The sequence below is a fragment of the Canis aureus genome, chromosome X (assembly GCF_053574225.1).
Source record: "Canis aureus isolate CA01 chromosome X, VMU_Caureus_v.1.0, whole genome shotgun sequence".
NCBI lineage: Eukaryota > Metazoa > Chordata > Mammalia > Carnivora > Canidae > Canis > Canis aureus.
In genome coordinates, this window is record NC_135649.1 from 110,093,821 (window position 1) to 110,120,360 (window position 26,540).

General features: G+C 37.1%; 1 protein-coding gene and 1 non-coding gene across 11 annotated transcripts in view; one reads left to right on the forward strand and one right to left on the reverse strand.

The window, feature by feature from the left end:
- Window positions 1-26,540, forward strand: part of SCML2 (Scm polycomb group protein like 2) — a 101,128-nt gene that overhangs the window by 63,626 nt on the left and 10,962 nt on the right. For all 10 annotated transcript variants that reach the window (XM_077889963.1, XM_077889958.1, XM_077889959.1 and 7 more), the window contains 4 exons: window positions 12,527-12,735; window positions 17,955-18,075; window positions 20,910-21,113; window positions 21,709-21,891. In XM_077889963.1, the coding sequence (XP_077746089.1) occupies window positions 12,527-12,735; window positions 17,955-18,075; window positions 20,910-21,113; window positions 21,709-21,891 (717 nt within the window). The remainder of the gene's footprint in view (window positions 1-12,526; window positions 12,736-17,954; window positions 18,076-20,909; window positions 21,114-21,708; window positions 21,892-26,540) is intronic.
- LOC144309268 (U6 spliceosomal RNA) lies at window positions 10,318-10,424 on the reverse strand. Its single transcript, XR_013375326.1, has one exon. It is a non-coding gene; the product is annotated as a U6 spliceosomal RNA (small nuclear RNA).

Sequence of the window (26,540 nt, forward strand, 5' to 3'; positions counted from 1 at the left end):
ATAATATTGTGCACCTACCACCTTTATAGTGTCAAAACATTTTCATCACCCTAAAAGGAAACCTTGTACCCACTAAATACTTGTTTCCTTTCTTTCTTCCCTCTTGCCTCTGGTAGTCACTAATCTGTATTGTGTTTTATATTTAACCTATTCTAGATATTTCATGTAAATTGAATCATACAGTATATTATTTTGTGTCTGTCTTCTTTCATGTAGTATGTTTTCAAGGTTCATCCATGTCATTTCAGGTATTAGTACTTCATTCCCTTTTATGGATGAATGATATTCCATTGTATGCACGTATAACACATTTGTTTATCCATTTATTTGTTGATGTACATTTGTATTGTTTCCACCTTTTGGCTTCTGTGAATAGTACTGCTATGAACATCCCTGTACATGTACTTGTTAGAGTCCCTGTTTTTATTTATTTTGGGTGTATACCTAAAAATAGAATTGCTGGTTCATATGTTAATTCTATGTTATGTTTAACTTTTTCTGGTACCACCAAACTGTTTTCCAGCAGCTACACTACTTTACATTCCCACCAGCAAAGTATGGGGGTTACAATTTTTCCATATCCCTGTGCCCCTACTTATTATTTTCCTTTTTTTTTTTTTATTATTTTCCTTTTTAATAGGCATCTTAGTGGGTGTAAAGTAGCACCAAATTGTGATTTTGATTTGCAGTCCTTCATTTTCTTAAAAGATTTTATTAATTTATTCAGAGAGAGAGAGAGAGAGAGAGGCAGAGTCACAGGCAAAGGGAGAAGCAGGCTCCATGCAGGGAGCCTGATGTGGGACTTGATCCTGGGTCTCCAGGATCACACCCCGGGCTGCAGGCGGCGCTAAACTGCTGTGCCACGGGGGCTGCCCCCTTTATTTTTTTAAAAAGATTTTTATTTATTTATTTGAGAGAGAAAGCGTATGTGAGCACAGGAGCAGGATAAGGGGCAGATGGAGAAGCAGACTCCCTGCTGAGAAGTGAGCCGGTTGCTGGGTAGGAGCCTGATGCAGGACTGCATCCTGGGACTCTGGGATCATGAACTGAGCCTAAGGCAGACACATAACTGACTGAGCCACCCAGGCGCCCTAATCCTTCCTTTATTTTTGAATGGAGTGTGTTCTAGAAGTTGATTTTTTTAAGTTGATTAGTATTTGAAGTTTTTTTTAATACACTGTTATATTAGTTTCAGGTGTACAATATAGTGATTTAACCATTCAGTGCTCAGTGCTCACCACCGTAAGTTAACTCTTAATCCCCTTCACCTACTTCATCCATGCTCCCCACCCATCTCCTCTTTGGTAACCATCAGTTTGTTCTCCATAGTTAAGAGTGTTTTTTGGCTTATCTCTTTTTTTCCTGTTTGTTTTGTTTCTTAAGTTCCACAGGTGTGAAATTGTATGGTATTTGTCTTTCTCTGACTTACTTAAGTCTCTTAGCCTTATACTCTTTAGATCTGTCCATGTTGTTGCAAATGGCAAGATCTTTTTCTTTTTTATGGCTAATATTCCATTTTGTGTGTGTATGCATGTGTGTGTGTGTGTGTGTGTATCCATTCATCTATCAATAGATAACTTGAGTTGGTTCTATAATTTGGCTTTTGTAAATAATGCTGCAGTAAACATAGGGATGCACATATCTTTTTGACTTAGTATTTTTGTATTTTTGGATAAATACCCACTAGTAGCATTACTGGATCCTGTGGTAATTCTATTTTTAACTTTTTGAGAAACCTCCATACTGTCTCCTAGAGTGGCTACACCAGTTTGCATTCCCATCAGCAGTGCACAATGGTTCCTTTTTCTCCATATCCTCGCCAACACTTGTCTCTTGTGTTTTTGATTTTAGCCATTCTGACAGGTGTATGGTGATATTTCATTGTGGTTTTGGTTTGCATTTCCCTAATGATGAGTGATATTAAGCATCTTTGAAGAGACATCTTCAATGTCTGTTGGCCATCTGTATGTTTTCTTTAGTGAAATGCCTATTCATATCTTCTGCCCATTTTTAAATTGGATTATTTGTGGTGTTTTGGGTGTTGAATTGTATGTTCATTATATATTTACTGTTTATAGTTCATTATATATATTCATTTACATATATCTTCTCCCATTCAGTAGGTTGCCTCTTAGTTTTGTTGATTGTTTCCTTTACTATGCAGAAGCTTTTTATTTTGATGTAGTCCCAATAATTTATTTTTACATTTGATTCCCTTGCCTTAGGAGATAAATCTAGAAAAAATTGCTATGGCCAGTATCAGGGAATTACTGCCTGTGCTCTCCTTTGAGATTTTTTTTTATGGTTTCAGATCTCAGATTTAGATCTTTAATCCATTTTGAGTTTATTTTTGTGTATAATATAAGAGAGTGGTCTAGTTTCATTCTTTTTTTAAGTTTCATTATTTTGGTTGTAGCTGTCCAGCTTTCCTAGCACCATTTGTAGAAGGGACTGTCTTTTTCCCATTGCGTATTCTTGCCTCCTTTGTTGAAGATTAATTTACCACGTAATTGTAGATTTATTCTTGGGCTCTGTATTCTATTCTATTGATTTATGTGTCTGTCTTTATGCGAGTGCCATACTATTTTCATTGCTATAGCTTTGTAGTATATCTTGAAATCTGGGGTTGTGATACCTCTAGTTAGTTCCATTCTTTTTCAAAATTGCTTTGGCTGTTCAGGGTCTTTAGTGGTTCCTTACAAATTTTAGGATTATTTGGTCTAATTTTGTGAAAAATGCTATTGGTATTTTGATAGGGATTGCATTAAATCTCTGGATTGCTTTGGATGGTATGGATATTTTAACAGTATTGGTTCCCCCAATCCATGAGCCTGGACTATTTTTCCATTTGTTTGTGTCATCTTCAATTTCTTTCATCAGTATTTTATAGTTTCCAGATCACAGGTTTTTCACTTCCTTGTTCAAGTTTATTCCTAGGAATTTATTATTTTTGATGCAATTGTAAATGGGATAGTTTTCTTAATTTCTCTTTTTACTACTTCATTATTAGTGTATAGAAGTGCAAGGGCAGCCCGGGTGGCCCAGTGGTTTAGCGCTGCCTTCAGCCCAGAGCCTAATCCTGGAGACCTGGGATCAAGTCCCATGTCGGGCTCACTGCGTGGAGCCTGCTTCTCCCTCTGCCTGTGTCTCTGCCTCTCTCTCTTGCTTTCTCTGTCTCTGTTTCTAATGAATAAATAAAATCTTTAAAAAAAAGTGCAGTGGCTTTTTGCACATTGATTTGGTTCTGTGACCTTACTGCATTCATTTGTCAGCTTTAGTAGTTTTTTGGTGTGGAGTCTTTAGGGTTTTTATGTATACTGTTATGTCATATGCAGATAATGAAAGTTTTATTCCTTCCTTACCAATTTGGATGCCTTTTAATTCTTTTTGTTGTCTGCTGTGACTAGGATTACCAGTACTATGTTGAATAAAAGAGATGAGAGTGGACATCCTTGTCTTATTCCTGACCTTAGGGGAAGAGCTCTTCAGTTTTCACCATTGTGTATGTTAGCTGTGGGTTTTTCATATATGGCCTTTAGTAGGTTGAGATATGTTCCCTCTGTAACCTACCTTGTTGAGATGAAGCATATTTTTTTTCCAAGAAAACTGTAAAATTTTGTGATGAAGCAATGATGATATATTTGATGCATAAACTACCTGAATTGTTCCTATGGGAATATAAGACCAGAGACAAAACTTAGATATTAAACATTTATTCATTTTACAAACATTTGTTGGATGCTCATTATGTAGCAGGCCCTAGACCAGATGTTGGAGGTATAATAATGGTTTGAACTAACATAATTCCTTCCTCTAAAGGAATTCACGGTGTGATGGGACAGATATATAAGTTAAGATAAGATGCTGTAATATCTGCTGCTGGAGATATAGGCAGTATGTGTAGTTTATGAGCATTAGGTCCTATGGTGTGCCTGGGAGTTTAGTGCTAGAATTTTGCTGTGCTGGTGATTGAGCAGAGTTTCAAATGTATAGTAGGTAAGCCATTGATGAGGGAAGGCCTTTCTTGGATCAGCTTCTGCAAAGTCAATAAGAGTCAGACTATTTGGGGACCTGAAACAGATGATTATGGCTGAATCTATAATGATAATTGGAGAATAGAGGAGATGAGAGAGTTGGAGAATAGAAGATATGTAGAGGGCCTTGGACACCAGGCCAAGGAATTTAGATTTTAGCATATGGATAATGTGGCATCACTGAAGATTTTTTTTTTTTGAAAGATTTATGAGAGAGAGAGAGAGAGACAGACTACGTGTGGAAGGAGGGGCAGAGTGAGAGAATTTTCAAGCAGAGTCCCTGCTGAGCACAAAGCCTGACATGGGGCTCGATCTCATGATGCATGAGATCATGACTTGAGCTGGACGCTTAACTGACTGAGCTACCCAGGCGTCCCTGAAGATTTTTTTTTATGAGGAAAAGTGACATACAGGTTGGGTTTTATTTTTTTTTTAAGTTTTTTATGTATTTAAGTAATCTCTACACCCCACATGGGGCTTGAACTCACAACCCCAATCTCAAGAGTCACATGCTCTTCAGACTGAGCCAGCCAGGTGCCCCACATATAGTTTGTATTTTAGAAAGATCATGATTATATGCTATGCAGTATGGATTGGAAGAGGCAGCCAGGAATGCCAATTTAGAGGCTAGTGTTATAGACTATGTGAGAAATCACAAGATTCTGAACCAAGTCATTTCATAGGCATAAAGAAAACTATCACCAGAAAGTATTTAGGCTTGCTTAGACATGTGGATGGAAGAAGAGTACAAAATGTCTTCAAGATTTCTGACCACTGATAATTGGGTGTAAAAGGTAATGTTATTCAAGATACAGCATACCAGATAAGCATATGAATTCTGGTTTTGGACATGTTGAGTGAGAGATGCTTATTTAAAGATTTATTTATTTATTTGAGAGAAGGAGAGCATATGCACCTGAGTTGGGGGAGGGTCAGAGGGAGAAAATCTTCAAGCCGACTCCCCACTGAGCACAGAAGCTCACTGTGGAGCTTAGTCCCACGACACGTGAGATCATGATCTGAGCTGAAACCAAGAGTCCCTTAACCAACTGAACCACCCAGGGGCCCCAAGAAATGCCTATTTAGATTATCTAGTTGGCTATTGAAGACATAGCTCTGGAACTTGGGAGAGGCCTATGATGGGTGGGGGGTGGTTTATGAATGCTTAAGTGGGCAGGAGAATGTAAGAGCAAGTAATTTGGCAATCATCATTATATCTAGGCAGTAGCTGAAATCAAAGGAGTAAACTTAAAGCACTCAACTGAGGGGGGTAGAGAGAAGGTGGCTAATCCTGGGAAATACCACAGGAAATGTGACAGAGGTAGGAGGAGGACCAGGAGGGAGTGATGTGTGAGATCCAATAAAGAATTTAAAAAGACATTATCTAAAGTGCTTAGTGCTGTTAGGGGTTGTGGGTGACCTTAGCACCCAGAGGTTCCCTGAAAAGAGGTGTCTGGAAGTATAATTGCAGAGGGTTGAAAATAAGAAAATCGCAGTAATAGTGAACCTGGGCTAGTCTTTCAAGGAGTCTAGCTCTAAAAGGAAGGAGTGAAGGTATTAGCTAGAGCAAATGTAGGTAAATAGGAGTTCCTTCTTTGGAGGAAACTTTTTCCTGCATTTGTTAGATATTGACAACAAGGTTTCCCCAATACCCTATCCACTGATAGAAGAGGGCCAGGAACACCCTCAGGGTCTGGGAAGGGTGGGTAAGAATAGAGGCAGGACTGGTGGTGGTAGTGATGCTGTTGCTACTGCTGCTTAACAGTTAACATTTATTGAATGTATATACCAGGTGCCACATGCTGAATTTAAATAATTTGCCCAAGGTCTTGTAGTTATTATGTGGTCAATCTGGATTTGAACCTAATCTAGAAGCAGAGAAAGGAATAAGTATAATGAGCAGTTGGTACCAGCGGGTCCATTTGATCTTTACCCTATTTCTTCTGAGAAGATTCGTAGTCCTCAGCTGGCTTCTGACTTCCAAATGCCTGCTATGGTGTCAGGAACATGCTTCCTTGTTTAACTTTCCACTAGTAACTACCCCCTGTGGTTTCCTTTAAGAGTTTTTCTTCACATAGTTGAGGTTTTCTAAAATGATTTTTTTTATTGCTGAAAATAAGGAAATAAACGTACATTTAAAAGATTCTCAGGGGCACCTGGGTGACCCAGTCAGTTAAGCTTCCAACTCTTAGTTTCTGCTCAGGTCAGGATCTCAGGGTCATGGGATCAAGCCCCATGCCAGGCTCTACCTTTGGCACAGAGTCTACTTGGAACTTTTTCCTTTTCCCTCTCCCTCCTCCAGTTTGTGGCAGTGTGAACTCTGTGATTCAGGGAGCAAAATTACAGATAGAGGCATTGGACACCTCAACTGAGCTTTCATGAATACCAGGCCTCAAGTTTGGATAGTGATAGTGCAAGTGTAACTATCTCTGAATTTTTCAAAGTTGAAATTTATATTTTTCTTTGCATTTGTAGTTAGCAATATGCAAGATTTTAGTATAAATGGTAGTTTAATTGTACATGGAGTTTTAAGACTAAGGAAGATGACTTGCAAAGAATTTCTAAACCTGATAAAGGTTCCAAGGTCAAATATTTACAATGACAGATTTTTCTTTTTTACTCAGTTTTGGTTTCTCCAAACCATATCTTGCTTTTCTGGTTTGGCTATTCAGAATTTGACTTTGTTTATTTCTTGCCTCAAAATTCAGGGGATCTGTTTTTATAGTAATTTTTGCTCTTCTTGTCATATGGCTGCATATATAGTATTCAGTCTATTAGAGGAGAAGGAAGTCATATATCATGGATCTACTTAAAGAAATAGGAATTTTATGGATCCACAAATACACTCACAGGAAACCTGAACTATATGACTGGGACCATATTTATTTCTTCTGGATTTCCTATAAATTGCCTAGGATGGTAAAAAGTACACATTAAGTATTCAGTAAATGGTAGGTAGAAAATCTGGAGAACACTAAGTAACCATACTTTTTTTTATTAAGATTTTATTTATTTTCTTGAGAGAGAGAATGAGAGCAAGCACAGAGGGAGAGGGAGAAGCAGACCTCTGCTGAGCAGGGAGCCTAAAACAGGGCTCAATCCCAGGACTCTGGGATCATGATCCAAGCCAAAGGCAGACATTTAACCACCTGAGCCACGCAGGCACCCCACAACCATGCCTCTTAAGTCTTTTTTAGAGTAAAAGCAAGATACATACTAATTTATATCTCTGACCCATTTTTGTTTAGGTTCAAGTCAGCCATGTATAAGCTAAACCAGCACATATATAATAGTAGCTGGAAATAGGAAGTTGCTGTTCATTTCTAAGTGTATTTCCTTTTCTGTGGTAATTGTATGTGCAGCTATTTTTTCACAATTCAGAGAAGGCAAGCACTATCTTTCAATAATCATCTTCATGTGTCAGCAGAAATGTATATTTAATGAGTACTATTTGGAAATTAATATTAAAGTTAAATCCCCAGGCATGAAAAGTTTTACCAGTGTGTTTTTGTCTGTACTTCTCTTTGTAAGTATGCCTCTACATCTGGTTTTTTAAAAACTGGAGACTCCCTCTGTTAGAGAGCACCTATGGACTCTCTAGTGAAGTATTACATAGGAATTCATAAGATTGTCTTTTGCCCCACCCTCCCCTTTTTTGTAAACATGTGCACTTTGACTCAGAGGAGTGAATTTAATAGCCTTTTTTGTTAGAGGACAGAAAGCAAGGCAGCATATTACAAAAACATGCACTTAGGAGACCAAACGCTCTTAGCCAAATGCGTGATCTTGGGTAAATTATCTAACTTTACAGAGCCTAAGTCTCCTCATGTATAAAGTGGGGAAATGATACCTACTTCATAGGACGTTTGGGTGGATTACATGGGATAACAGGAATGTAAGTGTCTAGCATGTAATGGGTAGCCAATAAATATTGGCATCTGTTTCCTTTCTTCAGTTCCCCCTGTTCCAGGCTTCTAGGCCTCCTCTTGACTTTATTTACTGACTTCTGATCATTTCCCAAGATTTATTAATTTCTTTTGCATTTCCACAATTCACTGACTTCTCATCTCCTAGATATTTTTCTTACCTGAATATTCTCTATTCTATCTGAAGATAAGCTGAAGAATCAGGTAGGGTTTGTGTTATTCACATAAAAGTTTTATTAAAGATGGTTATATATGTATAACTATATATATAAACATATATATACACATATACATGTATATATATATGTGTATATATATATGCCTCCTATATATTTTACATACTGTTTTCAAAAAAGTTTTTACTTACTTTGTGGCCACTGTGAACACATGGTTATAGTGCTATATATTGTTTGAACCTTATCATTTAAAAAAATGTATTTTGTGTTGGAAATAATTTAATTGATACTTAATAGAGTTTCAGCATGGTGTATATGTTATATGATTGCTTCTTAGGGATAATAAATACATGTGTGATGTAGATAGTTTGATTTTGATGTCTAATATATTGCATGATTACTCTTTCCTCCTTAGTTAAAATAGTTTAAAAAGTGTTTTTTCTAGGTGTTGGGGATATGGCAATAAACGAAGCTGAGTATTTGCCTTTGAAAAGCTTGCTTTCTAAAGTGAAATTTTCTTTTCATATATAAAATTTTTTTATGATGCTTTTTTCTTATTTTGCTCATACTTGTGTATATACCATGAATTAAGGAGCTTGTATTGTAATAGAATATTACATTTTAGGAGAATATTTAAAGCTGTAGCTCAAGTATTTGTGTCCTAAGATTTATTCATTTCAAATATCAAATTTTAAATTTTAAAATGCCCAAATTCAGGGTTCCTTGGTGGTTCTGTTGGTTTAGTATCTGCCTTCGGCTCAGGTCATGATCCCAGGGTCCTAGGATCTTGAGCCCCACATCAGGGAGCCTGCTTCTCCCTCTCCTGCTGCTGCTCTTCCTGCCTGTACTCTTTCACTCTCTCTGTCAAATAAATAAATAAAATCTTTAAGAAAAATAAATAAAATGCCAAAATTCTTAGATCAATAATGATTTCATTACATTTTTCATGTTCCACAAAGTTACTATTTTATTTGTTACAACTTTATTACATATTATGTATAGAACATACTGGTTTTGGAGGAATAACATTGGCTTACAGGTTGAAAATAGTTTTTGTTCATTCACTGAATATTTTTTGAGGACCTTATATTCTCTTAGGTTCTCTCTTAAACTAGCCTGGCACAAGAACTTAAATACAGGTCCAAAGCTCAATCTGTTTCCTTTCCTTCATGCCATGTATTGAAGTGGAGACCAGAACTGTGGACATGAATAGATTAGTCAAGACAGTGAGGATTTATTTAGATTTAGTAACTAGGACTTGTCATTACTGACCTGTGAAAGAATTTCTTTAAAACGTGTTTGGAAGAAGAAAAGCTTATTACAGGGGACTAAGGAAACACAATAATAAGGAAATTGAAGTATCAAGTATAAGGTGATTCTTCTTGGTATTTTGGTAGTGAATAGAAGGAGATTCATGCAAAGGCTTGAAAGTATACCAGAAACTAGGAGAACTAACTTCAAAATAAGGGATTTGTGAGGGTTGTAAGAGCAAGGAGTTGGGGATCAAGTGATTAAATACCATGAAGAGAAAGGAAGACATGAAATCATAATGTCCTAGAGGAACCAAAGAAAATAGTTATTAGGACATAAGGGGATTGATTGGGCTTAGAAGAGTAGAAACAAAACTTTTCATTTGATGCAAGAGAAAGACATGAGAATGAATGAAACCTTTTAAGATGGAGAAATGGGATGGTTGTGATCAATCCCAAAGATACCCTTTAATCTTCCCATAAGGTAGAAGGCAGGGTCATTTGCTGAATGGAATAGGGTGAGAAGGGGATGGGAACTTTAACAGGGAAAAACATTCTGTTGTGGAAACATACTTGGAAGTTTGTGAGTTGCAGCAGTGATACCCCAGTTGAGGTTAGTGTGGATTTTATAGCAATCAGTAATATTCTAATGTTCCAAAGCAAGAGCTGGCAAACTACAACTTGAGGGCCAGCCATATCCAGCCCATGTAGCCTGTGACCCAAGAATAGTTCTTATATTCATAAAGGATTTTAAAAAAACAAGCAAACAAAGAAACAAAGAAGAATGTGTAATAGAGACTGTATGCGGCCTTCAAAGCCTAAAATATTTACTATCTGGGCCCTTATAGAAAAAGCTTGCTGACTCTTGTTGTATAGTTCAAGACCAGAGAAAACAAATGATAGTATGCCTCAAAGGTGGGAGCCAACATGCTGGATATGATCAAAGATCAAGGAATTTGCGTGTCATCCTTGCACAGGGACCATGCTAATCTTCCCTGTATCATACCAATTTTGTATATGTGCTGCTGAAGCGAGCACAATCAAAGATCGGGTGATGATAAAGTTAGGGATACTAGTTAGAGGGGTATTGGTAAAAGTGGATAGGAAGTTGATAGGGAGTAAAGTAAAGCCAGAAGAAAGTTAATAGATTAGACGAAAATGGAGAGGGTTTGTGGCTAGATCTCATAATGAACATGAAAAGCATGGCCATTTGGTATGAAGCAAAGGTGGCAAGTAAGAAAATTGGAGGTAAAGGAAGGGGGCACGGGGCACCTGGGTGGCTCAGTCCGTTGAGCATCTGCCTTGGGCTCAGGTCGTGATCCCCGGGTCTTGGGATTGAGCCCCAGATCAGGCTCTCAGCTCCATGGGGAGCCTGCTTCTCCCTGCCTCTGCCTACTTCTCTCTCTCTGTCTCTCCTTGTTTCTCATGAATAAATAAATCTTGGAAGAAAGAAAGAGAAAGAAAAAGAAAAGAAAAAGAAGGCACGGTGGTTATCTTGGAGATAGAAAAATTCCAGGAATAGCTAAGTATAACCATTTTAGGGAGGAGCTAAACTCTCCAGCGATGAGGTCAGGATGATGAAATATCAGGATTGTGATGTTTGCATTTCATAATAATGACCAGGAGACAGTGTAAGTATAAATAGTGTGAATTAGGTTACTGGAGTTACTGAAGAAAGCAGAAGTGAGTGTGGAGTAGGAGATAGATGACAGGGAGGAGGTAAGGAGACTGGTTTAGTAGGTGAATTACTGTAGATAATTCTACAGTAATGGTGGGAGGAAAGTGATGGTGGCAGTGAAGTGGTCTTTCCTTTCCCCTGGCAGCTGAAAGAAGGCTGTTACTTACTCTTGGTTGGGTAACTGATAAAAGGTAGATAAAAAGGCTGTAGGGAAGATGTGGTATTCTCCGTCGAAGGTTGATTTATACATAGTCTTGGAGTACGGGAGGAGCAAAGCAGTAGATTACTTTCAGGTTGTAAAATGAAGCCCTCAAAATAAAAAGTAGTTGAGTTTTGTATAAATGTGTAAATGTTTTACTTACACAGCTCTTCCTATAAAGAATTTTTGAGGGATCCCTGGGTGGCGCAGCAGTTTAGCGCCTGCCTTTGGCCCAGGGCGCGATCCTGGAGACCCGGGATCGAATCCCACGTCGGGCTCCCGGTGCATGGAGCCTGCTTCTCCCTCTGCCTGTGTCTCTGCCTCTCTCTCTCTCTCTATCATAAAAAAAAAAAAAAAAAAAGTAAAAAAAAAAAAAAAAAAAAAAATAAAGAATTTTTGACATTAGTACTTCTTACTATGTAAAATTCATGTTTTTTTGTAATAATAAAATTAAGAGATGCTTAACTGACTGAGCCACCCCAGTGCCCCCTGAAGCTTCATTTATTTTATTTTATTTTTACTTTTTAAAAAAGATTTTGTTTACTTATTTGGGGGAGGGGGGAGGAGGAGGGACAAAAGGAGAGGGAGAAGCAGGCTCCCTTGCTGAGCAGGGAGCCCAATGTGGGGTTTCATCCTGGCACTCCAGGATCATGACCTGAGCCAAAGGGAGATGCTTAGCCAACTGAGCCACTCAGGTGCCTCTGAAACTTAATTGATTTGAGGGGGTGGAGAGAGAGAGAACAAGTGAGTGAGAGCACAAGAGCAGAGGGAAGGAGAAACAGACGCCCCACTGAGTAGGGAACTTGATGTGGGGCTAGATCCCAGGACACTGGGATCATGACCTGAGTTAAAGGCAGAATGCTTAACCGACTGAGCCACTCAGGCACCCCTGAAACTTCATTTTATTTTCTTTATTTATTTTTAAAGATTTTATTTATTTATTCATGAGAGACACAGAGAGAGAGGTAGAGGGGCAGAGACACAGGCAGAGGGAGAAGCAGGCTCCATGCAGGGAGCCTGATGTGGGACTTGATCTCAGGTCTCCAGGATCATGCCCTGGGCTGAAGGCGGTGCTAAACCGCTGAGCCACCGGGGCTGCCCTGAAACTTCATTTTAAATGGTACTTTTATTTTAAATGTTTTTTAATGAATAACCTTTGGAATATATTTAAAGATTGAATTAAATTTATTTAGAGTCCTAAGAGGACAGTACCTTGTGTCATTTTACTTTAGTTTTATTTTTGTGTTGTTTTTTTTTCCTCAGTGCCTGTTACAAAGAATATAGCAAAAACACAGTCTTCTGTTTCCAAAGCACCCCAGCATTCAATGCAGACTCCACAGAAAACTGCTGTAATATTACCAACACAGCAGATCAGGAAATCAAGCCGCATTAAGCCACCTCCACAGACTTCAGTCCCTACAAAGGGAAGTGCTGTTAAAAATCTCACACCAAGGAAGAAAGGCCCCAAAAAGGTTAGTTAATCTCCTCCTAATTTGTATTATAGATCTAGGCAGTGCCTTATTTATAACAGAGTTAGGATTTACTAAGAGTATGATGAGGCCCTTTAGGAATGTACTGTATGAAAAGCATATATAAAGCTTTTTAAAGCCCACATAGCCATCAAGATTGGTATTCCTTTTCTTGGGTAACTTAAAACTTTGAATACAATGTTCTACTTTTTCAAAACCACATTGGAAATACTGTGTGTGTGTATTTATGTTCAGGCCAGTTTATTTGGAAGTAAGTATACTTTAAAAATGAATGTGAAGTGAGTTTTACTGTACATAAATTACGCTTCAATAAATCAGGTGGAAGAGGAATCAAAGTGATAAATTCAATGATACTAGGCCACCTAACTGACTCCCCCAAAGAAAACAATTTTAAAACCTGGAAATAATAGGAAAAACAACTACTTGAAGATACTGGAAAGTGAATGGAAGCAGACACACTGTGGTTGGGGGGAAGTACACACAGGAGGAGGGGTGTTATACAAAATTCTGTATCTGGCAAGAATACTCCTCAAGAGTGAGGGTAAAGGTAAAGTAAAGACATTTTCAGATAAAGGATACTTAGAGAATTCCACACTGGCAAACAAGCACTATAAGAAATACTGAAGGAAGTTTATCTCTGGATAAATGTGAATAACTTGGTTTTTGCTTTTTTCCCCTCTTCATTTCTTTATAATAATATGACTAAAACAATAATTATATTATGGTCTTGTGGGATAATGTAATATATAGCATGATGTAATACATTATTACATAACATCAATGCATAACATGATGTAATAATATGACACTTAAGAGTATAAAGGCTTTGAGTGGGGGATAGGGATATGGATTTCTGTCATTGCAAGGTTTCAACATTTTATGTTAAGTAGTACAATATTAAGTATAATAGTACAAGTAGTACTTTGTGGGTTATACAGTATAATCCCTAGGGTATATTATAAAAACACAAATACAGAGAAGTATAGCTAAAAAGCCCAGTAGGAAAATAAAATAGAAAAAAAATAAAATAAAATAGAATTTTAAGGAATATTCAGTAAGTAATTGAAAAAGAAAAAAAAAAAGGAAAGGAGGAATAGAGGAATAAAATACGGAAGAGACAAATAGAAAAGAAATAATAAAGGGTATATCCAGACCCAAACATATTAATGATTACTTTAAAAGTTAGTAGACTAAACTTTCCAATTAAAAGACAGAGATTATAAAAATGGATTTTAAAAGACTCAAATATATGTACTACAAGAGATACATTCTTTTTTTTTCTTTTATAAGAGATGATATATTTTTAAGATTTGTTTATTTAGAGGTAGAGAAAGAGAGCAAGTGGGGGAGGAGCAGAGGGAGAGGGAAAGAGAGAAACTTCAGCAGACTCCTTGCTGAGCTTGGAGCCCACTTTGAGGCTGGGATCATGACCTGTCTGAAACTAAGAGTTGGATACTTAAACATCCAGGGGCCCCACAAGAGATATATTCTTAATATAAAGACATAGAACCTTCCTAGATCTCATTAGAACTAAATTAAATTTCAGCAGTATTACTTAAACATTTCTGAGTTCAGCCATTTGATATCAATATATATAACATTTCTGTTTTATTTTAATGTTTACAGTATAGAGCAAAAATGACAATGCCATTTTGATTTTAAAATGCTTAAATTAATGGGGCAGCCCTGGTGGCTCAGCGGTTTAGTGCTGCCTTCTGCCCAGGGCGTGATCCTGGAGACCCGGGATCGAGTCCCGTGTTGGGCTCTCTGCATGGAACCTGCTTCTCCCTATGCCTGTGTTCTGCCTCTTTCTCTCTGTGTCTCTCATGAATAAATAAATAAAATCTTTAAAAATAAAATAAAATAAAATGCTGAAATTAATATTGGTATTTTTATTTCAAAAAGCATTAAAAAATTTTATTTATTTTTTTAAATTTTAAATAAAAATTAAAATACTGTCAATAACAGTGAATAGATTTCAAGTATAAAATCATAAGCAATGAAAAAATCAAATAAGCAAGTTATTGTAAATCATTAGATTAAAATTTTCAAATTCAGAATAAATTACATAAAATTAAGGAAAGTTGTGATATATGAAGGGAAATAATACTTTAAATGCGGGATCCCTGGGTGGCGCAGCGGTTTGGCGCCTGCCTTTGGCCCAGGGCGTGATCCTGGAGACCCGGGATCAAATCCCACGTCGGGCTCCCGGTGCATGGAGCCTGCTTCTCCCTCTGCCTGTGTCTCTGCCTCTCTCTCTCTCTCTCTCTCTCTGTGACTATCATAAATAAATAAAAATTTAAAAAAATACTTTAAATGCATTAAAAAATTAGAATGTATCAAGGATGTCATTGATGCATATATTTTTGTAAAGATTTGTTTGAGAGAGAAAGTGAAAGCGTGTGTAATGGTGATTGGAGGAGGAGGGAGAGGGAGACCCAACCAGATTCCACTCTGAGTGCTTAACGGGACATGGGGCTCAGTCTCATGACCCTGAGCTGAAGCCAAGACTCAGAGGTTTTAATTGACTGTCAAAAAAAAAAAAATTTGACTCTGTCACCTAGGCGCCCTTGATGCATATTCTTTTTTGATGCATATTTTAATGTGTATTTTCCAGCTGCTGAAAAAAGTCTTTGTGATTAGTTGGTATAAAGATATGAAATAACTTCATAAAGTTTCTCTTTACTCCTTTATTTTCAAATAATTCCCGTGGTAATTTGACAATTTTGAAAAGGTGTTTTTGAAAATATTGTTTAGGGCAGCCAGGGTAACTCAGCGGTTTAGTGCCGCCTTCCACCCAGGGTGTGATCCTGGAGACTCGGGATTGAGTCCCACATCAGGCTTCCTGCATGGAGCCTGCTTCTCCCTCTGCTTCTCCCTCTGTCTGTCTGTCTGTCTGTCTCTCTTTCTCATAAATAAATAAATAAATAAATAAATAAATAAATAAATAAATAAATAAAATCTTAAAAAAAAAGAATATTGTTTATAAGGTGGTAGTGTGGGGTAAGGGACAGGTTCTATACGTTTTTTTATTTTTATTTTTTTCTATACATTTCTATACATTTTTTTAAAGACTTGATTTATTTATTTGAGAAAGTGAGTGGGAGAGAGAGCATGAGTTGGGGGGGACCAGAGAGAGAAGCAGACTCCCCACTGAACAGGGATCCCAATGCTGAACAGGGATCCCAATGCAAGGCTCCCCACTGAACAGGGATCCCAAGGCTGAACAGGGATCCCAATGCTGAACAGGGATCCCAATGCAAGGCTCCAATCCCAATGCTGAACAGGGATCCCAATGCAAGGCTCCAAACCCTGGGATCACCACCCAAGCAGAAGGCAGACTCTTAACTGAGCCACCCAGGTGCCCCTATAATTTTTTTATAATAAACTTTTTTATTTCAAAGGAAGAATTTTAATTCATCTTTTCTAGCTTTACTGTTTCATCATGAAAATAAGATTCTCATCCAGTTTCCTATATCCTTTTTTAGTACTGTCATGCCATAGTTTAATTATATTTCTTAAAGATTTTATTTATTTGAGAGAGAGAGAGAGGGTGAGAAAGCAAGCATGAACAGGATGGAGGGAGGGAGAAGAAGGGCAGAGGAAGAGGAGAGGGAGAAGCAGGCTCCCACTGAGCAGGGAGCCCTACATAGGGCTCAATCCCAGGACCCTAGGATTATGACCCTGAGCCAAAGGTGGGCGCTTAACCAACTGAGCCACCCAGGTGCCTCTATAGTTTAATTATTTAGGAAGTCTTTCAACTAGAGTACGAATTATTCTTGCAGTAGACTCTGTCAGCTGTCCACATTACATCCCCCCTTAAGGATTCTAGAGGTATAGAAGCACATTTATTCAATTTACAATGTTAATATAACTATACTATCTTGGTATATCTTCAGTCAAAGGATTCAGATTCAGATTTTTGAAATACTGAAAGAATGAGAATATATCAACACAATATTATAATTTAGTACTTAAAAAATAACATGACTGGGCAGTCCCGGTGGTGCAGCAGTTTAGCGCCGCCTGCAGCCCAGGGGGTGATCCTGGAGACCCTGGATCGAGTCCCATGTCAGGCTCTCTGGGTGGAGCCTGCTTCTCCCTCTGTCTGTGTCTCGGCCTCTCATTCTCTCTCTGTGTCTCTATGAGTAAATAAAAAATCTTTAAAATCTTTAAAAAAAAACATGACTTACTACAGTGAACCCAAATGACAGTCATTAATTTAACAAATAAGGAAAATACAAAAACATTGAATGTTATGCTATTTTATCCTCCTTTGTCCCTGCTTTTAAAATATCCCATATTATTACCTTTTCTAGATACAAGGCCCCCTTCTCTGACATTGGAGAGCCTTATTTAAAGGTAGCTCTGACATTGGAGAGTTTTGTTTGAAGGTAGCTCCAAGGAAACCCCAAGAGTTGATACAAAATAAAACACTAATAATATTTAACAATGCCTAGAAGACATTTGGTTCTTATATAAAATAGGCATAATGTTTTTTTTTTAAGATTTTATTTATTTATTCATGAGAGACACAGGCAGAGACATAGGCAGAGAGAGAAGCAGGCTCCATGCAGGGAGCCCCATGTAGGACTCAATCCTGGATCACGCCCTGGGCCGAAGGCAGGCACTAAACCACTAAACCACTGAGCCACCCACGTGTCCCAAAATAGGCATAATGTTATATGGACTTCAGCAAACCACCTGTAATTTTGTCAAAATTATCATATATAATATGGAGAAATGCAGGCTAGATGTAGTAAAAACCAGATGAGTGACTGCTTTGTAAAGACAGAGTCAATCCTCTGCCTTGTTGAGGTTCCCCGCCCCTTTTGGTGTATTGCTGGATTGGATTTGCAGACTCTTCTTTAGCAGTGTGAAAAAACTTGTCATACAGGGAGCCTCAGAAAATAAAAACAAGTTTTATAGAGTGAGCTATTTGGCTAAGGTGTGGCCAGTTGGGGAAGGGGTGATGCTGGGAATCCCATACTTTGGTCTCTTCTTCTTCCACGTGACCACCTTATTGGCCCCTCTGAGGAGCACAGTTTAGAAAGTACTGTAGTTTGTGACACACTCAGGTTTCTAAACCCAAGGACTTCTGACAGCTGATCATTTGTGAACCAGTGATGCTGATAATTTTCTGACTTCCTTATCTATACATTTTTGAAATTGTGTAATATATATTTGTGTTTTTTTAATAGGAAAAATATATTCCTGTTTTGTGTTCTACATCTTCAGCTTCTATAAATTCCCTGACCAGAGACCGTCGTGCTTCATATAAGGATGTTACTCCTGGCACATCTAAAATAGTGATGTCAACAGGTAAATTAGTATTTTTTTAAAGGGTATAAAATTACTAATCTTTTACTCTTTGTTATTTTAGTGTCGCTGAAATCTGAGGAATAAAATAAGAGGAAAAAAGATGATGATAAGACATGTTTTTGTTTTTTTCTTAGCATTTTTCATATTTAAGTATTTTGAAATTCTGGTTGTTCATTTTGATGTTAAGGAGATACTATTTTACTTTTTTTAAGATTTTATTTATTCATGAGAGACAGAGAGAGAGAGAAAGAGGCAGAGACACATGCAGAGGGAGAAGCAGGCTCCATGCAGGGAGCCTGATGTGGGACTTGATTCTGGGACTCCAGGATCACGCCCTGGGCTAAAGGCAGGCACCCAGGGATCCCCAGGAAAGACTGTTTAAATACACAAGTCATTTGAAAATTCAGTACTTTTTAAAAAGATTTCATTTATTCATTCATGAGAGACAGAGAGAGAGAGAGGTAGAGACACAGGCAGAGACACAGGCAGAGGGAGAAGCAGGCTCCATGCAGGGAGCCCAACTTGGGACTCAATCCTGGGACTCCAGGATCATGCCCTGGGCCGAAAGCAGGTGCTAAACCACTGAGCCACCCAGGGATCCCCTGAAAATTCAGTACTCAAAGTATTTTAACCATCTTAGTAAGATTTACAAAAAAATTTTTTTTTAAGATTTTATTTATTTATTCATAGAGAGAGAAGCAGGCTCCATGCAGGGAGCCCGACGTGGGACTCAATCCCAGGTCTCCAAGGATCAGACCCTGGGCTGTAGGCGGCGCTAAGCGGCTGCGCCATCGGGGCTGCCCCAGATTTACAAAATTTACCTCATTGTCAAATCTATTTTTGTTTTCCTTTTATCTTGCTTCACAATGTCTTTTGTCTTGTATATATTTTTAAAGATACTTCAAATCTTCTTAGAATGCCTTTTAAAAATCTTGACCCATCCTTGCCTTTCAAGGGGCATGATGACTTCAAATTATTCTCTATTATGTGAAGAGTATGAAATGATATAGAAGTAGACTGAACGAATACCCCTTTTATTTGTCATCTCTTCCACATTTTCTTGTTCCCTTCCTATTTTTTAAAGCATGTACCATTGCTTTATCTCCTAGTTCGTTGTCTAACTTATACTCTTCTGTTCTTGGACTTTTCTCTCCAGTTTTCCTTTTCTTATTACAAAGAAATTATTTTTTGGAAATAGGAATCACGGGCAGCCCTGGTGGCCCAGTGGTTCAGTGCCACCTTCAGCCCAGGGTGTGATCCTAGAGACTCGGAATTGAGTCCCACATTGGGCTCTGTGCATGGAGCCTGCTTCTCCCTCTGCCTGTGCCTCTGCCTCTCTCTCTCTCTCTCTGCGTCTGTCATGAGTAAATAAAATCTTTTTAAAAAAATGAAATAGAAATCACTTAAAGATTATTGTAACATACCTCATTTTGTGAGTTTATTATTTCTGATTTTTAGTCTGTTAGCAGGAGAGACTAGCTAAAACTATAACACAAAGGAGATAAAAACATTGAAATCTTTGTTTAGCTTTACTTGTGTTTAGTAGGACTTTGTCCATACCACCAGCACCATGGGTTAAGTTTTAATTTTTAAAAAAAAAACAGTTATTATTTAAGAGAGAGAGGGAGAAGGAGAGCATGAGCAGGAGGGGCAAAGGGAGAAGGAAAGAGATTCTCAAGCGGACTCCACGCTTAGTGCGGAGCCCAACTCGGAGCTCAATCCCACAACCCCAGGATCACAACCAGGAGTTGGCCCAATGCTGAGCCAAAACCAGGAGTCGGACACCAAACCAACTGCTCCACCCAGGCACCTTGGATTAAGTTTTTTATTTATTTTTTATTTTTTTATTTTTTATTTATTTATTTATTTTGGATTAAGTTTTTAATAGCTGTTTCATTTCAGTGACAGAGTCCATCCTTCCTCTGGCTATTGCCACAAGGTTGAATTATCATATATTTCAATGTAGTGAAAGTGAGATTAATGGGTTTTTATTATACTGAATGTAGACTATGTATATGTAAAATTTGGCAATATAAATTAGGTAATGGATGAAAATGTGCTTCTTGATTTAGGGGAACAGCATATTTTATGTTTGGTAATAATGTACCCTCATATTGTTACATTGTATGTTGGTTTATATTTATTGATTCTTCGTGAAGAAATACTATGGAAACGTGACATTTACATGATTATAGATGATTTGCCTCTAAATCAAATGCTTTTATTATACTAAGAAAAGCATTATTTTAAAAATTTCCTTCACTGAACCTTGGCATTTATATAAAGACCATTTTTATTTTCCTTAAGTTAATGAAAATAATTACTGTAGGTCATTAGAACTTATTGTGTGGCATGTATTTTAAATTATTTGGTTACTTTAGAAAATACAGTGAAGGTACAATGTTGGTAATTTAAAATTCAGTCGGAGAAGGAGTGTATTAACATGACCCATTTTTGAAAGAAAATTCTTGTACTGTGTGTACAGTTAAAAGATGAAAATATATGTCTTTATACCATTTTAAATGATGTGGGAATGTGTGAAGAATTGTTTTGTGATGCTACTAAAAGTTGGATAGCTCTTATAATTAATTTAGGCAAAATTCTAGAAAATTGAATAGGCATTGGATTATTTCTTTCTAGATTTAATATCTTTATATAGATGTGAAAATATATTTACATGCATATTTTTAGGTAGCATATGATTGTTGATATTAACTGTATTTGGGTTCTCTTTGAGTGAAGTGTGGTTAGTGGGATATAATAGCTAATTGTGTAATGTTTATGTTGCTTTTAACCAATCTGATTTGTTATATTTATATACACGTTTCCCCAAGTGTGTGTCTATGTAAACAAACATGGAGATTCTGGCCCTCACTTGGATCATAAGAAAATCCAGCAGCTGCCTGACCACTTTGGCCCGGGCCCTGTGAATGTGGTGCTCCGGCGGACCGTGCAGGCCTGTGTGGATTGTGCCATCCAAAGTAAGACTGTTTTTGGATTTCTTAAGCCAGATCATCGTGGAGGAGAAGTGATAACTGGTATGTTCATCTAATCCTTTATTCAGCTTTTCTTCCAAATTTGATGTTAGGTTTTGAGAAGGCAAGGAGTTTATAATATTTGTAGACTATTTAACTATCTATAACATTGGCATACTTATATTGATACAGTAAAATATTTATGATAATTACCTGTTAATAGATTTTTAACTCTGGTTTGGAAAGTTTACATTCAAAATAGACAATGTTCAGAGTCCTACTGTAAATTGAGATAAAAGATTTTTTTTACATGCTCTATTAAGCTCACTATAGAAAAAATACCTTGGTTGATTGTCTGTTCAGATACTACATTTATACCCACAGAATGCTTGGAATAGCAGGAAGCATTCTAGATCACTGAGTTGCTGCTCTTGTTGTTTGCCTTATGAATATTTTTAAATGAGAAAATGAGAATGCTTTTTACCAATACAGGTTATTGTGTTTGAATGAGAGGGGCCTTTATAATTTTAGGTAATTCCTTTATAAATTACAAAAACACAAATAAGATTTATAATACATTTCCTAATTGATGGTTTGTTTGATATTGTAGTTTTATCTTTCTATGAAGTAACTCTGACATCTCTTTTCCCCCCAATAGCCTCCTTTGATGGGGAAACTCACTCAGTCCAGCTCCCTCCAGTGAATAGTGCCTCATTTGCTCTGCGTTTTCTTGAGACCTTGTGTCATAGCTTGCAGTGTGATAACCTTTTGAGTAGCCAGCCTTTTAGCTCTTACAGACGTAATACTCCTAGTCCTGCAGAGCACGATAAAAATAAGTCAGGTGAGAGAAAATGTAAAATTTTATACTGGGCTTCTACTTTATATTGTATTTTACAATTAACACGAACATCTTGTGTAGTTTAGTTTTTCCTTGTGTCCTCCTCAAAATAAACATTTTAGCTACAATGAACTAATTAGACATGTATAATATACAGTTGTTCGTGTTCATTCAAAGTGGGAAAGTAATTTCTTATATTCATAATGAACTTGAGAATCAAAACCTGAAAAGTATCCTGTGTTTTGATTTGCATTTCCCTAATGGCTGAGGTTGTTAAGCATCTTTTCGTGTACTTATTGGCTAAGTGTAGATCTTCTTTGGAGAAATGTCTATTTAAATCCTTTGTCTATTTTTAATTGTCTTTTTGTCTTTTTATTACATAGAAATAATATATTTGTACCTTTTACATATTATATTTATAGTTGTTACACATAAAGAATTCTTTATATATTCTGGATACAAATTCCATATCAGAAATATCCTTTGTGTATATTTTCTTCTGTTCTGTAGGTTGTCTTTTCACTTTCTTGAGGTGTCCTTTGAAGCATAAAAGTTTTTAATTTCAGTGAAATCCAATTTATCTATTTTTTCTTTTGTTTCTTGTATTTTTGGTGTCATACCTAAGAAAATATTCCTTAGTACAAGTTCACAAAAATTTACTTCTATGTTTACTCCTAAGAATTTTATAGTTTTAGCTGTTATATATAGGCTACTGATCTATTTTGAATTAATTTTTCTATATACAGTAAGGTAAGGGTCCAATTTCATTCTTTCACATGTGGATATCTAGTTGTCCCAGCACCATTTGTTGAAAAGACTATTCTTTCCCTATTGACTTGTCTTGGCAAGTCAAAAATCTCTTGGCTGTGAATGTATGGATTTACTTCTGGACTTTGTATTTCATTGATCTGTATGTCAGTCCTCATGGCAGTACCACAGTATCTTGATTATGGTAGCTTTTTAAAAAGATTTTATCTATTTATTCATGAGAGACACACAGAGAGAGAGGCAGAGACATAGGCAGAGGAGGAAGCAGGCTTCCTGCGGGGAGCCCGATGCAGGAATCAGTCCCAGGACCCTGGGACCATGACCCAAGCCAAAGGCAGATGATCAACCACTGAGCCACCCAGGTGCTCCATACTGTAGTTTTTTGTAGTAACTTTTGAAATTCAGAAGTATGAGTTTTCCAACTTTGTTCTTCTTTTTCAAGATTATTTTGGCAATTCTGGGTTTCCATATGAATTTTAAGATCAGTTTGTCAATTTCTGCTGGGATTTTAGTAGATTGTATTTAATCTGTAGATCAGTTCAAGGATTATTGCCATCTAATAACATTGAGTCTTCAGGGTGCCTGGATGGCTCAGTTCGTTAAGCCTCCAACTCTTGATTTTCGTTCAGATCATGATCTCAGGATTTTGGGACTGAGCCTCACATCTGGCTCAGTGTGGAGTCTGCTTGTCCCTCTTCCTCTGCTCCTCCTCTGCTTGTGTGTTCTCTTTCTCTCTCAAATAAAATCTTTTAAAAAAATAATATTTAGTTTTCTAGTTCATGAACATAGGACATGTCTATGTATTTAGGTCTTCCTTAATTTATTTCAACAATATTTTGTAGTTTTTAGAAAGTGCATCTGGCACTTCTTTTTTGATAATTTCATCCCTGAACATTTTATTGTTCTTAACACTATCGTAAACAGAATTAATTTCATAATTTAATTTTTGGATTGTTCATTGCAAGTGTATAGAAATGCAATTGATTTTTGTATTATTGATCTTGTATTCTGTGATCTTGCTGAATTTATTTGTTCTTGTTGGGGTTTTTGTATGTGTGGGCGTTTCTTAGGGTTTTCTTGAAGTCTGTTTTGTCTGATGTTACTATAGCCATTCCAGTTTTAAGTACTATTTGTATGGTATATTTTTTTCTCACCCTTTTCCTTTGAACTTATTTGTGTATTTGAATTTAAAGTATATATTTTGTATTAAGTATGTAATTGGAACATGAATTTTTTTTTTATCCATTCTGCTAATTTGATTTTTTTAATTCATTCATGAGAGACACACAGAGAGAGGTAGAGACATAGGCAAAGGGAGAGGCAGGCTCCCTGTGGGGAGCTGGATGTGGGGCTCAATCCCAGGACCCCAGGATCACAACCTGAGCCAAAGGCAGATGCTCAACCACTGAGCCACCCAGGCGCCCAGTTTGATTTTTTTTTTTTTTACTGGAGTGTTTATCTCATGGATATTTTAATAAAATTACTAAATTACTAATAAGGAAGAATTTATTTATTTATTTATTCATTTATTCATTCATAAAGTAGGATTTACGTCTGGGGCACCTAGGTGGCTCAGTCGATTAAGTCTCTGCCTTCAGCCCAGGTCATGATTTCAGAGTCCTGGGTTGAACCCCCACATTGGGCTCTCTGCTAATGGAGAGGCTACTTCTTCCTTTCCCTCTGCCTGATGCTTTGCCTGCTTGTGCTCTCTCTGTGTCAAATAAATAATTTTTTAAAAGTAGGATTTACATCTACCATTTTGTTATTTGTTTTCTGATGTCTTAATATTTCTTTTTGTCTTTTCTTTGATAACTTGTTTTTTAAAAAATAGGTGTTTTCTTGTATACTATCTTCGTTTTTTTTCTTGTTTCTTTGACTAAATTTTTTGAGTTTTTTTTTTCTGTCCAGGAGTTACTTTCTTAGCAGTTGCCTTGGGGACTACAATTAACATCATTATTTAAAACAGTATAGTTTGGATTAATACCAACTTAATTTTAATATTATGCAAAAGCTTTGCTACACTACAGTTCTATTTCCTGACCCCTTCTTTGTTCTTTTATTAGCAAATACAGTTTCATAATTTTCTTTTAATTTTTTTAATCCTTTTTTTTTAAGTAAACTCTCTGCCCACCATGGGGCTTCAACTCATGACTCTGAGCTCAAGATTCACATGTTGTATTGACTGAGCTAGGCACCCCTACTTTTTTTTTTTAAGAGAAGAAGGAGAAGAAAAGAGTTATGAACACAAATATATTTCGGGTGCCTGGGTGGCACAGTTGGTTAAGCATTTGACTCCTGGTTTCAGCTTAGGTCTCATCTTGTGGTTGTGAAATTGAGCCCTTCATCGGGCTTCATGCTCCACACTCAGTGTGAAGTCTGCTTGGGTTTCTTTCTCGCTCTTCTCTACCCTTTGCCCTCCAGTGTACATTTGCACTTTCTCTTTCAAATAAATAAGTAATTGTTTAAACACAAATATATTTACTGGTACTGTTTAATTTCCTACGTGAATTTGAGTTACTCTTTTTTTTAAAAGATTTTATTTATTTATTCATGAGAGACACAGAGAGAGAGAGAGAGAGAGAGAGAGAGAGGCAGAGACACAGGAAGAGGGAGAAGCAGGCTCCATGCAGGGAGCCTGATGTGGGACTCGATCCCAGGACCCCAGGATTACAACCTGAGCCGAAGTCAGATGCTCACCCGCTGAGCCACCCAGGCGCCCCCTGAGTTACTCTTGATTGTCATTTCCTTTTTTCTTACTTTTTAAAAAAGTTTCCTTTTTTTGGAAAAGATGTATTTATTTATTTTAGAGAGAGAGAGAGCAGGGGGAGGGGTAGAGGGAAAGGGAGAGAGAATTTCAAGCAGACTCCCTGCAGGACAGACCCTGATGCAGGGCTCAGTCCCACTGACCAGAGCCCATACCAAGAATTGGACACTTATCCAACTGAGCCATCCAGGTGCCCCTTACTTTTTGTTTGTGATGAGTTTAATTTTCCATCATTTTTTAAAGTTTAGTTTTGTTGGATATAGAATTCTTAGTTGATTGCCTTTTTGTTTTAGCAATTTGAATATATCATCCCACTTTCTGCTAACTTCTATAGTTTCTGAGGAGAAGTCAGTTGTTAATCTTATTGAGGATCCCTTGTAGGTGATGATTTGCTTTTTTCTTGCTAATTTCAAGATTATCTTCATCTTTTGCTTTTGATAGTTCAACTGTGTTTTTTCTAGGTGTGGATATCTTTGAATTTATCCTAATTGGCGATTGTTGAGGTTTTTGAATATTTGGATTAATGTTTTTCATCAAATTTGGGAAACATTTAGCCATTATTTTTTCAAATATTGTTTTGTCCCTTTCTTTCTGCTACCTGTCCTTCTGGAACTCTCCCATTATGTGTATTTTGCTGTCCTTAATGGTATCCCACAGGTCTCTGCAGTCTGATAGTTTTTCCTCATTCTTTTTTCTTTCTGTTTCTTGGATTTTATATTCTCAAATGACCTTTCTTTAAATTTGTTGTTGATCCTTTCTTCTGCTAGTTCAAATCTGCTCTAGAGCCCTACTGGTGAATTTTTCATTTCATTTATATTACTTAACAAGTCCTAAGTTTCTATTTGGTTCTTTTTTGCAATTTTTATCATTTTATTGATAGTCTCTATTTGGGGAGACTTTGTTCCCTTACTTTACTTTGTTAGACATTGTATTATTTTTTTAAAAAATTCTTTGAACGTAAATAAAATCACCAATTTAATGTCCTTGTTGGGGTGCCTGGGTGGCTCAGTTGGTTAGTGTCTGTCTTTGGCTCAGGTCATGATCCCAGGGTCTTGAGATCAAGCCCCAAGTCAGGCTTCCTTCTCAGCAGGAAGCCTTCTTCTCCCTTTCCTCCCCACTT